The following is a 10,914-nucleotide window of genomic DNA, read 5'->3' as shown; positions in this document are numbered from 1 at the left end:
CCTGACGACGATTTCCATTGCAGAGTGCGGTGGCGGCGGACACTCACGGCGACAGCCTGCGCGCGCGATACCAGCAGGAGATCGAGCAGCTTCGTGCACTGTGCGAGAAGGGCCTGCTGGCCATGGAGAGCTCGCATCGGCGGATCGTGCGCGAGATGGAGGACAAGCACCGCGCCGAGAGGGAGCAGCTCAGGTAGGTTTCTCTGCGGGGCGATGCCTCCCTCGCGCGATCGTTCGCGACCGAGAGAAAAGTTGGTACATGATTGGGCGTTCGCAGACTCGAGAAGGAGCAGGCGCTGGCGGAGGAGACCCGCGCGACGCTGGCGGCGCTGGACGCGATGCGCAAGGCGCACGAGAGCGAGGTGCGGCGCGAGGTGGACAAGTTCAAGGCCGAGTTCCTGTCGCGAGGCGCGCCCGACCTCGGCCAGCTCAGCTCCCGCCACCAGTACGTTCCGCCCGCTGGGGACTCCGACTCGATACTTTCGAACGAGTACCGTTCTCCCGATCGTTAGACATCGTGAAGTTGACGCTTCAGTTCGGTATTCTCAGTGGTGATGCTCGCGATTACAGACAAGAAATGGAGGAGATCAGACGTGAGATCCTGTCGCTGTCGGAGAAGTACTCCGTGAAGTGCGTGGAGTCGGCGGCGCTGGAGGAGCGGCTGTCGGCGGCCAGCGCGCAGCTCGCGCACGCGCACAACCACATCATGCAGCTCGACGCCAGGTGACTCTTTCTGTCGATAAATATTTGATTCGTATTTGTCAGCAATTATGGAAATAACTAGAACTTGAAGAGTTGAGACTCACTTACCGATCAGCAGAGCGATGCTTATAATACATTTGCCACAGCGATCCACAGGGATCGCTGATATCATTTCATTCCAAACGATAAAATAAAATGAGAGAAAAATCATTAGGGATAATTCACTTTGTGTTTGTATTCGCATAAATAAACAAAATATCATTCAATTGCAATATTTATTAATAAATGTTTCTAAAAGATCACAATAATTAAACCACGAAGTAATTAAACTGATTATAGATTTTCCTATTTGACCTTCCTATTTAACGCAGCAAATTTAACATTACAGAAACAAACAGCTCCGAGCGCATATAATGTCCGAAGCGAATGAAATGAAGAACGCGGAAGCTTCCACACTCGCGCAACTCATCGAGGATACTGCACCGGTACATAAAGCTTTCCTTAATCTGGCGCAGATCTCAGACTCGCTTATATAGGCTTTTTTATAAATACCGCTTAAACTACTGAGCGAAGTAGACCGCTCCACGCTTGCATGACGTCATGAGCCCGTAACATTTTCATTGCTATTCATACAAACGTCACAAGTGAATATTTGGGACGAGTAATATTTGCACTCACGTAGATCAGATACCGAGCACAATGTATATACATTTAAACCTTCGCTTTCGTAGGGTTCGAAGTGATTTGATCGCACAAATTGAACTGTGCCGAGCTTGAAAACTGGCTTTGTTGATTTGATAACTTATTTATGCGATATTTTTTTTATTAAGTTGTTTATTTTGTTATAAAATTATTAGTAAATATATTGGAATCTTTTTTTTTTTTTTCATAATTTCACAAGTCATAGTAAACAATTGCTGCAAAATTAAACTTTGAAAAATATATTTAAAAAACTTAATATTTCAAATTTATAGTATCGAAATTCGCATAGTTGAATTAGATTCGAATGAAACGATCAATTCGCGCGATCACATACGAGTAGTTCGTAAGTCTGTCCACTGTATTGCATTGGCGTGGTTGACGTGGCGGGCACTAACAGCATGGGTCGGAGGCGCCGCTGTGGGCACATCTGCGCCGCCTGGCAGCCGCCTGGCAGGGCCACTCCGCCGCAGGTAACTCACCACTCGCTCACACTCTACTGCTCTACTGCTCTTGATTCTTTGAAACAAACATTAAAATAAACCAAATGTGTATTCATTTCTTCATTTAGATTCTTACGTAATAAATATTAAACAGTGGGGGAAGGGGTCGGCCTATTCTTTTTTTTTCTTATTATAGGGGGGGAGGGCGTCAAAAACAAGCGAAAATAGTCTTACGTAATAAATGAATGGTCCCTTACATCCCTGATTCACTCTCACTTGATAGGCTGGGTTACACAGGACTCAGAATTTTCAATATTATAGACCCGTCTTTAAAATTATTCTGTATTATTCGAGTAAATATGTACCAGTGAGGGAATGAGATTTGAGGACGACGAATTAAAAATGGTGATACATTAAATAGTACTCATTAATGCCAACACAAGACAATAGAAGATTTGATTATACAGACCTCAGTCAGATTTATTAAATACATTTGCTAATTATAAAATATATATAATAATAATAACAGTAGGTACAGACACGAGGCCTAAAAACTACCCTAAAACACTACACGTTACGGTTGTGTGTTGTTTACTCACAACTTTGATATTCATCGTTTACATTTTATTTTGGGATCATTTTATCATATCTATTCATGACATTATACTCATTATTAAATTAATTTGCAGAATATATAAACTATTGTCGAAAAAATAGGTCTCATATATTTTTACCGTTGTAAATGATTTAATAATACATCGCTTTGGGTGTTGTGTGTGAAAAAAAATATTCTCTTGTTTATTCGCTTGATTTAAGTGAAAAATATCGTCACTAAAAACATTAGCCGGCAGATATCTCAGAAGTATTTAAATTGCGTCTGTCCAAATATTTTACAAAGCATAGAACACAAGCTGTGTTCGATCAAGTGAAAAACCGTTGTAAATATAGAATTTAAACAATTTTTTTTTAATTAAATCTGCTTCATATTTAAACATATTTGACAACGTGATCATTTATATATTAGTTTAATTGATTTAACTATCCTGAATGTTGCCATTAGCATCCTATACAAATATGTCTTCATGATGCTAATTGCAATTAGTGGTACTCACTTGATGGTAACATTTTGAGCAAGTCACTCACCCACTCGTCACATACTCTACCACCTAACAGCAATACTTAGTATTGTTGGGTTCGGGCTTGAAGAGTGAGTGAGCCAGTGCAACTACAGGCACGAGGGACATAACATCTTAACACATTGGTGATGGTTAATATTTCTTCCAGTGTTTATGTCTTTGGGTGGTGGTGACCACTTACCATCAGTGGGCAGTCTGTATATTTTTAATATTATATATATAAATAATAATCATATTTACGTTACATTTACCATGAAAAAACCAGTAACAATAAAATTAATACAATGTTACGAACTGATAAAGAAAATTCATATCAACAATCATCTATTTCGAGTCGTTGCGGGACACGCAAGTTAAAGAATATTAGTCCTTAGAAATTTGTATTCGTTATTTGTTGTATTAGTTGATTTTGAATAGTTTAAAATATAGCTTAATAATACGTAAAATAGGTTTAGTTGATTTCAAAGTCACCTGTATAAAGCGCGCACCAATTACCATACTGTCTTAAGTTATCTTTCAAACCAGATCTTGATCTTATTTACATACAAGGAAAATTTATTTGTAATTTGCAAACAGTATTCAAAGTCATCGTTACACTATTATTAAGTATACAAGTTTTCTAATAAATCATGAGTAATACATACCTAATATGGGAAAACATATGCAGGCAGTTTATAAGGAAAACCCTTAAATTTCCTTCCTTTTAAACAAATGGAAACTTAAATTTATAATAGTATTGCAAGGACAGTGCCTTAAATATAATAATATGATTTTTATAAAGAGTTTATGATGCATCAGTAAGCCAATTTACAAGCATGTAAGACATTTATTAGAGATTAATAACAGATAACTCAAAATAAGCCGAAATTCCTTTAAAACCTAAGAGTTTTCTAGGAACAATTATAATGCAATTTAAGGCTAGGTTAATTTAGTTCCATGAATCTTGACGACTCGGGTAGAAATATTTAACCGAAATAGATCTGTGATATTCAGTTTTGAATTGTACACAACTGGCACACGACTATCAAAAAAACAAAAGGCATTAAGATTGTAGGTAATTCTGAAATGCTACTGAGAAATAAAAACATGCTGACCGTAGTCTGATGTTGGATGTGCCTCTAAATTCAATCAAAATCACAGTAAAATTAGTAATAAAAAGTTTAAATTTAACAAAAAAATACTCCGACCATAGGTGGGGGTTAGATGATGCTAAAAGTGGTGTTGTCATATGCAACAAAAAATAATTGTGAAACAAAAATAAACATATGTATTGAATTTAGAAATGTATACATAACCATTTTCTAAATTTAAAACATATAAAAAATATCAATTTTCTTAACATTGAAATGATGGATTTCGAAAATTAAAATAATCATATTTAGCATTCATAATAATACGTTGCATGAATTTTCGTTGGTTTTGTCATTTTAATAATTTTATTGTGTATAAATATTGAGAGGAATGGTTTTCGTGTGTGCTCTACATAAGTATTTACTTGCATGGTGGTTTAATTAGCAATAACTTTTTTTTAATTATTCACTAAATATATTTTTTTCAAACTCATGAGACATTTTGGTTTTTTTATTAGGACAATGCCATTTACATATAATTTGTGTATTCTATGTGTTTTTTATATTATGATAAATAACACATATAATTAATTGGTTATATTGTACTGTAAATAAAGGTGAGGAAAGACCATACTAAAATTAAATCATTATTTTGTTTTTCCTTGTTGTTGGGTATGTTCCCTCTATTTAATGTATATACATAATAAATTACCTTTAACTGATTATGTTGTATACAAAATAATTATTTATAATGAAAATTCGGTATTTTAGGGGAAGTCGTCACGGTCGAGCTCGCTGGAGTCGAGAGCCCGCGGGTCCGGCCTGCAGTACTCCAAGACCGACACGTCGAGAAACCTGCAGCTGTCCCCCGTACAGGTACCTAACCTAAACTAACCATTATTTATTAATTTTAAGGCTAGCATAACCATGGCTTTAAATATATAAGGGAAAGAAACTGTATACTACCTATAAATATTTTCAATGTGTAAATGGTTTACGAATTATGACCACGAGGTTATCATTGAAAATAATTCAGTAAATGTCTTAAGGTTTAAAGCTTCTACGGCGTTGTACAAGTGTTGCCAGTTTATGGACATATAAATGTCGAAAATCCGGCCGACACGTGCAGGTTGCCTCACGATGTTTTCTTTCATCGCCGATACGACATTAATTACAAATTAAAGCAAGTCATCGCACGTTGCGACTTCGTGTCGTGTTTATTTAGCACTCGGTGATAAAAAATAAACCGGTATTGTTTCTGTAATATTATATGGCCGAGTAAATCATTCGTCCTTTCCTTCTATGATACGATTGGCTGTCGTTGTTACAATAAGCTGGTTGTCCGCAGAACTGAAGCCGCTGGCCGGCGTCGTCGCCGAGCGCAAGAAGCGCTTCGAAGCGTAACGACGTCCCCCCCCCCCCCGACGCGCCCCCCCGCTGCACCGGCCACTTAGCTTGACGATAACCTCACCCTGTCTGAGAACGTACTTATAGATATAATTGTACGTATATTGTATCCGATCTATTGATCGAAATTAAACTTTACGGCGACGTATTAACGGTTCTATTGGAATGACGTCGGAGGTGTGGAATTGTAGATCCTCGTTGAGAGAAACGAGAGAAAACCTATAATTTCTCATCTGCTTTAAGCGTATTTGATTTAACGATGTATTGTTACATTAATATATTGAAAATGTATTCTCTAAATATTTATAGTTAAGTTATTGACTAAGACCAAAAATGTCCTTCCTCTGCGAGAAGTGGCCAGAACTTTTAACTCCCACCCACCACAAAACTTGTATATAACTTTGTTTGTTTTTTTTTTACTTAATTTTAATTAACTATAGAGTGTATATTGTTTTCGATATTTTCATTCTTCACAATTGTTTTAGAATTATGCTGTTTTGGACTCGATAGTTTTTTCCTTCGCTTGACATTTTCTTGTAATTCTCGGAGTCGTACAGTTTTATTAAATTGTTTTATTCAGAATAGCGTAATTTTAAAATTCATAAAGTCAAAGCTATTCCATCCCACGGACTTTCCTTCTTAGCGGTAGATTCGGGTTAGTGATGTATTGATTGTGTAAAATTTTAACAATGTGTAAATACTCAAGTCCGCTCATCTTTTGTAACCAGTCGTTTCGTGCAGTTTGCTGTTAATTTATCTTATAAGGAGTTTGTTACCAAATATTTCTTATTTATGAGTTTTTTTTTTGACGTTCGCGTTTCGCGGTATATTCGGAGACACAGCTATGTACTCTCGGGTGGATTTATATGTTTTTTTTTTTGAGATAGTTAACGCGCCAGAGCTATAAAAGGCTATATGAAAATGCTCAATTTCAAAGTACTAAATGAGCCCAGATAAAATTATATAATTTTCGTTAAAAACAAAAAAATCAAAATGGCAAACGTTGTTTGTAGTAATTTGACAAAAACATTTTTTTAGACTTTGAATTGAACTTGTATTGAAGTATAAAAAGCTAAATGATCGTTGGAACGAATATTGTTGTAATGAGCGACAGTTAATCGCTGTGTCTCGCTAGTGTTTAGAAAACCTTGTTTATGATTTTTGTAGATTTATAAATAGTTATTATACTCACATATGTATTCGGAAATGGGAGATATATTCGAGTTAGAAAAATTCTAAAGGCATGTTTTCAATGACCTGTTACAAAATTAAAATCATTGGATTTTTTAAGTTTAAAATTAACGATTTTAAAAATATACTGTAACGGGTGTGTATTTTAGGCATATTATATTATTTTTTTTTTTTTAAATATTAACACTTTATTTTAGAAGTTTAAAGTTTGACATTGTCACCTTGTGTTTCGTTTTAGTGTTGTATCGCACATGGCATCGAATCGATATTCGTATCGATAGGTTTATTAATGACCCGGCGTTACTGGTTGGTCCCGGGCGTCGTGTGCGATGGGTCACATGTCACCGCGTGTGTTTGTTACCATGTTTTCCGAACTGGGCATTCGAACGGTCTTCCACTCATCGATTTCACCTTGTTATGTATAGTTCACCCGCGTCGGAGCGTCAAGCGAAAATATGCCTTATCACAATGACATATGATAGCTGCGGTGTATTTTGCTCAATATTGTCTAGTATTATGGGATATACCAAAATTAGATGCATATGCGCTTCAACTGGCAGGTCTTAACGCGACTGACTGCGACTATTGGTGTAATCGCGGACTGTCGGATGGGCATCCCTGTTATATGACACAAGTAGCGCCATCTATTGACAAAAGATGACGTTGTTCGTGTACCGCTGTTACACCAGTAGCCTCTTAGTATCTATATTATCTCCCTTTATTGTCTTAGTTGACGTTGTAAAGTGTTGGTTTATATAACAAAGATTTTTAAAATAAACTACTTAATACAATAATATCGTTTTATTTCGACCTTTTAACAGCCTTATATAAAAGCACATTATAATATAATTATTTAATTTGCAACTCAATAACTTAAATATAACTTATTATTTCATAAAAGTCAATTCAAAGAGGAGATATATAAATAACAAAAATAATTACAATATCAAAAATTAAAGTAAAAAAATAATACTTTTATTTGATTAATATATGTATTAAAACTATTATAATTGACTATAATATCGTCATCAGCAGAGAAATTCTGCGCTTAGTCCAATTCAATGACTTGAAAATGGCTAGACCTGACTGGAGGAGGACACCGCTATATAGTAAAAGACCGGTTCAACGTGTGCAAAGCGTGACGCACACCTTCTCCGCCCGCTACATTAGGCGTCGCTGGTCTTATGTGGATTCTCAGTACCCCGGGAATCCCCCTTCGGATTTGTAGATCCACATACCGCGGGTTTTTTATTCGTATTCCGGTGTTTACAGTGAGATAAAAAAATGGTTGGAAATGGACTGCCTTTAAATTGATTGCATAAATTTGTACCACTGAAAATAACAAGTTAAATAAATCCTTATATTGTTATAAGAATATTCTACTCTACACACAAATATCTATGAAAGAAGTTGTGTAATAAAAACAAAAAGGAATAATAATAATATATATATTAACAAATACATTCTTAAAATGAAGTCCGTAAATAATAAATTCAAATTACAAACTATTAATTTATCGTTATCCTGATAAAATAAAATTGGCAAGCAAGCTTAACAATAAATTTATTTATAAATTATAATTTCAGTTCCTAGCTTATAAGTACAATATGATATGTTTAAAGCTTCAAGCATGGTAAAAAATTAGCTTATCTTTTTTTGTTTAACGCTAATATAAATGGGCAAAGACGAAACAGTTGAGTGCCAGATGTCATATATTTGTCAAATGATTTATTTTTTGTTGGGTCACTAGTTGCTGGCTTTAGAGTTATGAATATTAAAAAAGTTAAAGATTTCTTTTAAATTTCAAAAATATTCAGAGGAACAAATTTTCAAATATGATTGCGGACGACCTTCAACCAAAGGGCGAACAGTAGTATAAATAAAAATACTGAGAGTATTCTACTTATTGTTCTCCATTTGCTTGTCTGTCTGTCTTTATTATAAATGACAAATCTAAAAAAAAAGTTTAAGATATAGATAAATCTTAAACAAACCAGTCAGGTGGACTGGACTGAAATAATGTTTACAGCAACATGATCAAGACTGTAACTGTTATTTAAAGGGTTGACAAGTATAAGCTGTCTATCTGAGCTATAGATATACATTAGTTCCGTAAACTTATAATTCATTAGCCAATAGGAATTGCATTCACGGGGCAGATATTTTACAAGAAACTCATGACATAAGGATCTAGATGGATAAACATTTTCATCAGTAAACCACTCACTCTGAAGACATCTTTTATTACAATGAAAGCTTTGTTTCTGTACACTTTAAACATTCGCGATATATATTACAAATTTCAACTATAAAATTTTGATATTGACAACAAACACACATTATTAAAATAATAAATAAATATTATCAAAGTCAGAGAGGGAGAAAATATCATCATAGAGAGGATAGACAAAATCAGAGCTATTATTTGCTTGTTGGTAACATAATATGTTTATACATAATAGGTACTTGTGACAATGTTCATGTCTACCTAAAATGACACAACAAACTCTAAATTCACCTCAGACCATGAACATGAAATTAGACAATTATGCATACAACATAATGTAACTACAATAACTTTAACATTCAAACCACACATGTATTAATATACATCAATAGGGTACCAAGTGAGTTCTCACAGAATAATATTGTTGTATAAGGTGTATGTGTATTTATACCTTGCTATCTGTAAGATGTAACGGCTTTAAAAGTATATGCAAAGTATATATTCAATAAATATATGTAATATTATCACAACAACATCATTTACAATCAGATGGATGCTTTTTTATATTCAAATCTTGCCAACTACTTCAATACTGCCAAGTAATACAAATTGTAACTGATTTCATCGACCTTCAAACTACAATTGCAATGAGATATTGAATCATCTTCATATATCAGTGTTAAGGTGTTTAGCCTCACAGTTGTATTAGAGGTCGCTCGACAGCATCATCGCGCATGCGCAGCCGCGCGCGCCACTCGCTGCGATCTGAAAGGATCTTTCGACCATAGGATTTGTGGATATCGCGAAATGGTACCTTTTTACGGGGAAGCTCTGACTTCACACTCTCTTTATCTGAAATAAATTATTAGGAAGTATAAGATACATCTACTATACCTTAACATGGGTAAAAAAATAACATTTCATGAAAATAATTATAATTATTATTAGAATAAAACTTATGTGGACCATTAAAAGCTTGGTTTTATTATCCCTTCATCCACTTTTAGGTATTAAGATGTTCACATATAAACGATACCATATCAACCAATGTCTCTGTTATTACTATGACTTGTAGAAATGATTATTTACTTAAGATTTTGATCTGCAGTTTATAATTGTGCAAGTTTACTTACGGTGTCTACTCCCTGGCACAGCTTTAGTCTCTCCTTCAGGAGCTTTGTTGAAGGGATTGTAACGTTGACCTCGGGGTGGAACCTTGGGTTCATCTTCAGGAGATGTGACTGTAACTAATGCAGCAGCCTCGGCAGCCTCTTCAGCTGTGATTTAAACCATTTTATGTATACATTTTCAAGTAGTTAATCATTAAATAAAAACATTACAATAATGATATAAAAATGTATTGTTTTATTACCCTGAGCTTCATCCAGCTGTCTCTGCAGCTCAGCCACCATCAACTTCATATAATCATAACTTGCACAAGCCAATGCCTTCATCCAAGCTTCCATTGAGGCTTGTGAGTTTGTGCACAAGAAATATGTACGTCCACCTTCACAGTGGAACACTATCTTGAAACTGTACGACTCTTCTTCCGTCAATTCTGTAAAACAGTATACAAATCAAACCTATTTCGTTTCAATATAGAATTACAATATTAACATTTTATTAGCACAAATAATAGTAAATAGTTTACCAATCGTACATCCTTCTAGTATAATAACACCGACTGGTTCTTTATCTCCTTTTTTGTCGAAATAAAACAGTAGATTTCCTTTCAAAGTAAACCATCTGCGTTGGTAGCTTTTTCCTACTTCGCCTCTCATATCTAGCCATCCCTCACGATCTACTGGAGTTGCTGATGAAGCGAACGCACATAAATTCTTCTCATTGATCTTCATTTTGCCTTAATGATCTTAATTCTTAATAGATCTATATATTAGGTAAGGTCAACACAAAGACTTTCAACAATGAAGGTACATATTCGAAAAACTTTATAAATATCAATCTTTAACTTAACTCAAGTTTCAAGCAATGAAAAAATTGTTAGATATCAAATAAACTTAGACATATTCATACTCTAT

General features: G+C 34.9%; 2 protein-coding genes across 5 annotated transcripts in view; one reads left to right on the top strand and one right to left on the bottom strand.

Annotated features, from left to right (window-relative positions):
• The window catches only part of LOC113396260 (protein outspread-like), a 237,829-nt gene extending 230,387 nt beyond the window's left edge, over positions 1 to 7,442 (top strand). For 3 of the 4 annotated variants that reach the window (XM_064215473.1, XM_064215472.1, XM_064215475.1), the window contains exons 11-17: positions 24 to 193; positions 278 to 445; positions 571 to 723; positions 1,091 to 1,187; positions 1,802 to 1,874; positions 4,822 to 4,926; positions 5,399 to 7,442. In XM_064215473.1, coding sequence (XP_064071543.1) covers positions 24 to 193; positions 278 to 445; positions 571 to 723; positions 1,091 to 1,187; positions 1,802 to 1,874; positions 4,822 to 4,926; positions 5,399 to 5,454 — 822 coding nt within the window. In that variant the 3' untranslated portion in view covers positions 5,455 to 7,442. The remainder of the gene's footprint in view (positions 1 to 23; positions 194 to 277; positions 446 to 570; positions 724 to 1,090; positions 1,188 to 1,801; positions 1,875 to 4,821; positions 4,927 to 5,398) is intronic. The other variant, XM_064215474.1, reaches the window with a different exon arrangement.
• A 2,007-nt stretch (positions 7,443 to 9,449) lies between these two features.
• On the bottom strand, positions 9,450 to 10,914 carry LOC113396247 (sesquipedalian-1). The gene is made up of 4 exons (XM_026634121.2): positions 10,527 to 10,914; positions 10,248 to 10,433; positions 10,009 to 10,152; positions 9,450 to 9,727 (listed from the first exon to the last, which is right to left on the bottom strand). The coding sequence occupies exons 1-4, from the start codon at positions 10,729 to 10,731 to the stop codon at positions 9,570 to 9,572; spliced, it is 693 nt and encodes a 230-aa protein (XP_026489906.1). The 5' UTR covers positions 10,732 to 10,914; the 3' UTR covers positions 9,450 to 9,569.

Source organism: Vanessa tameamea, chromosome 8, assembly GCF_037043105.1.
Source record: "Vanessa tameamea isolate UH-Manoa-2023 chromosome 8, ilVanTame1 primary haplotype, whole genome shotgun sequence".
NCBI lineage: Eukaryota > Metazoa > Arthropoda > Insecta > Lepidoptera > Nymphalidae > Vanessa > Vanessa tameamea.
This window is presented reverse-complemented; position numbering and strand designations above follow the sequence as displayed.

Coding starts and splice junctions, on each gene's coding strand:
- LOC113396247 (XM_026634121.2), bottom strand. CDS start 10,731: ATGAAGATCAATGAGAAGAATTTATGTGCGTTCGCTTCATCAGCAACT. Junction 10,434..10,526: donor ACTAGAAGGATGTACGATTG/GTAAACTATTTA, acceptor ACTGTTTTACAG/AATTGACGGAAGAAGAGTCG. Junction 10,153..10,247: donor ACAGCTGGATGAAGCTCAGG/GTAATAAAACAA, acceptor TTTAAATCACAG/CTGAAGAGGCTGCCGAGGCT.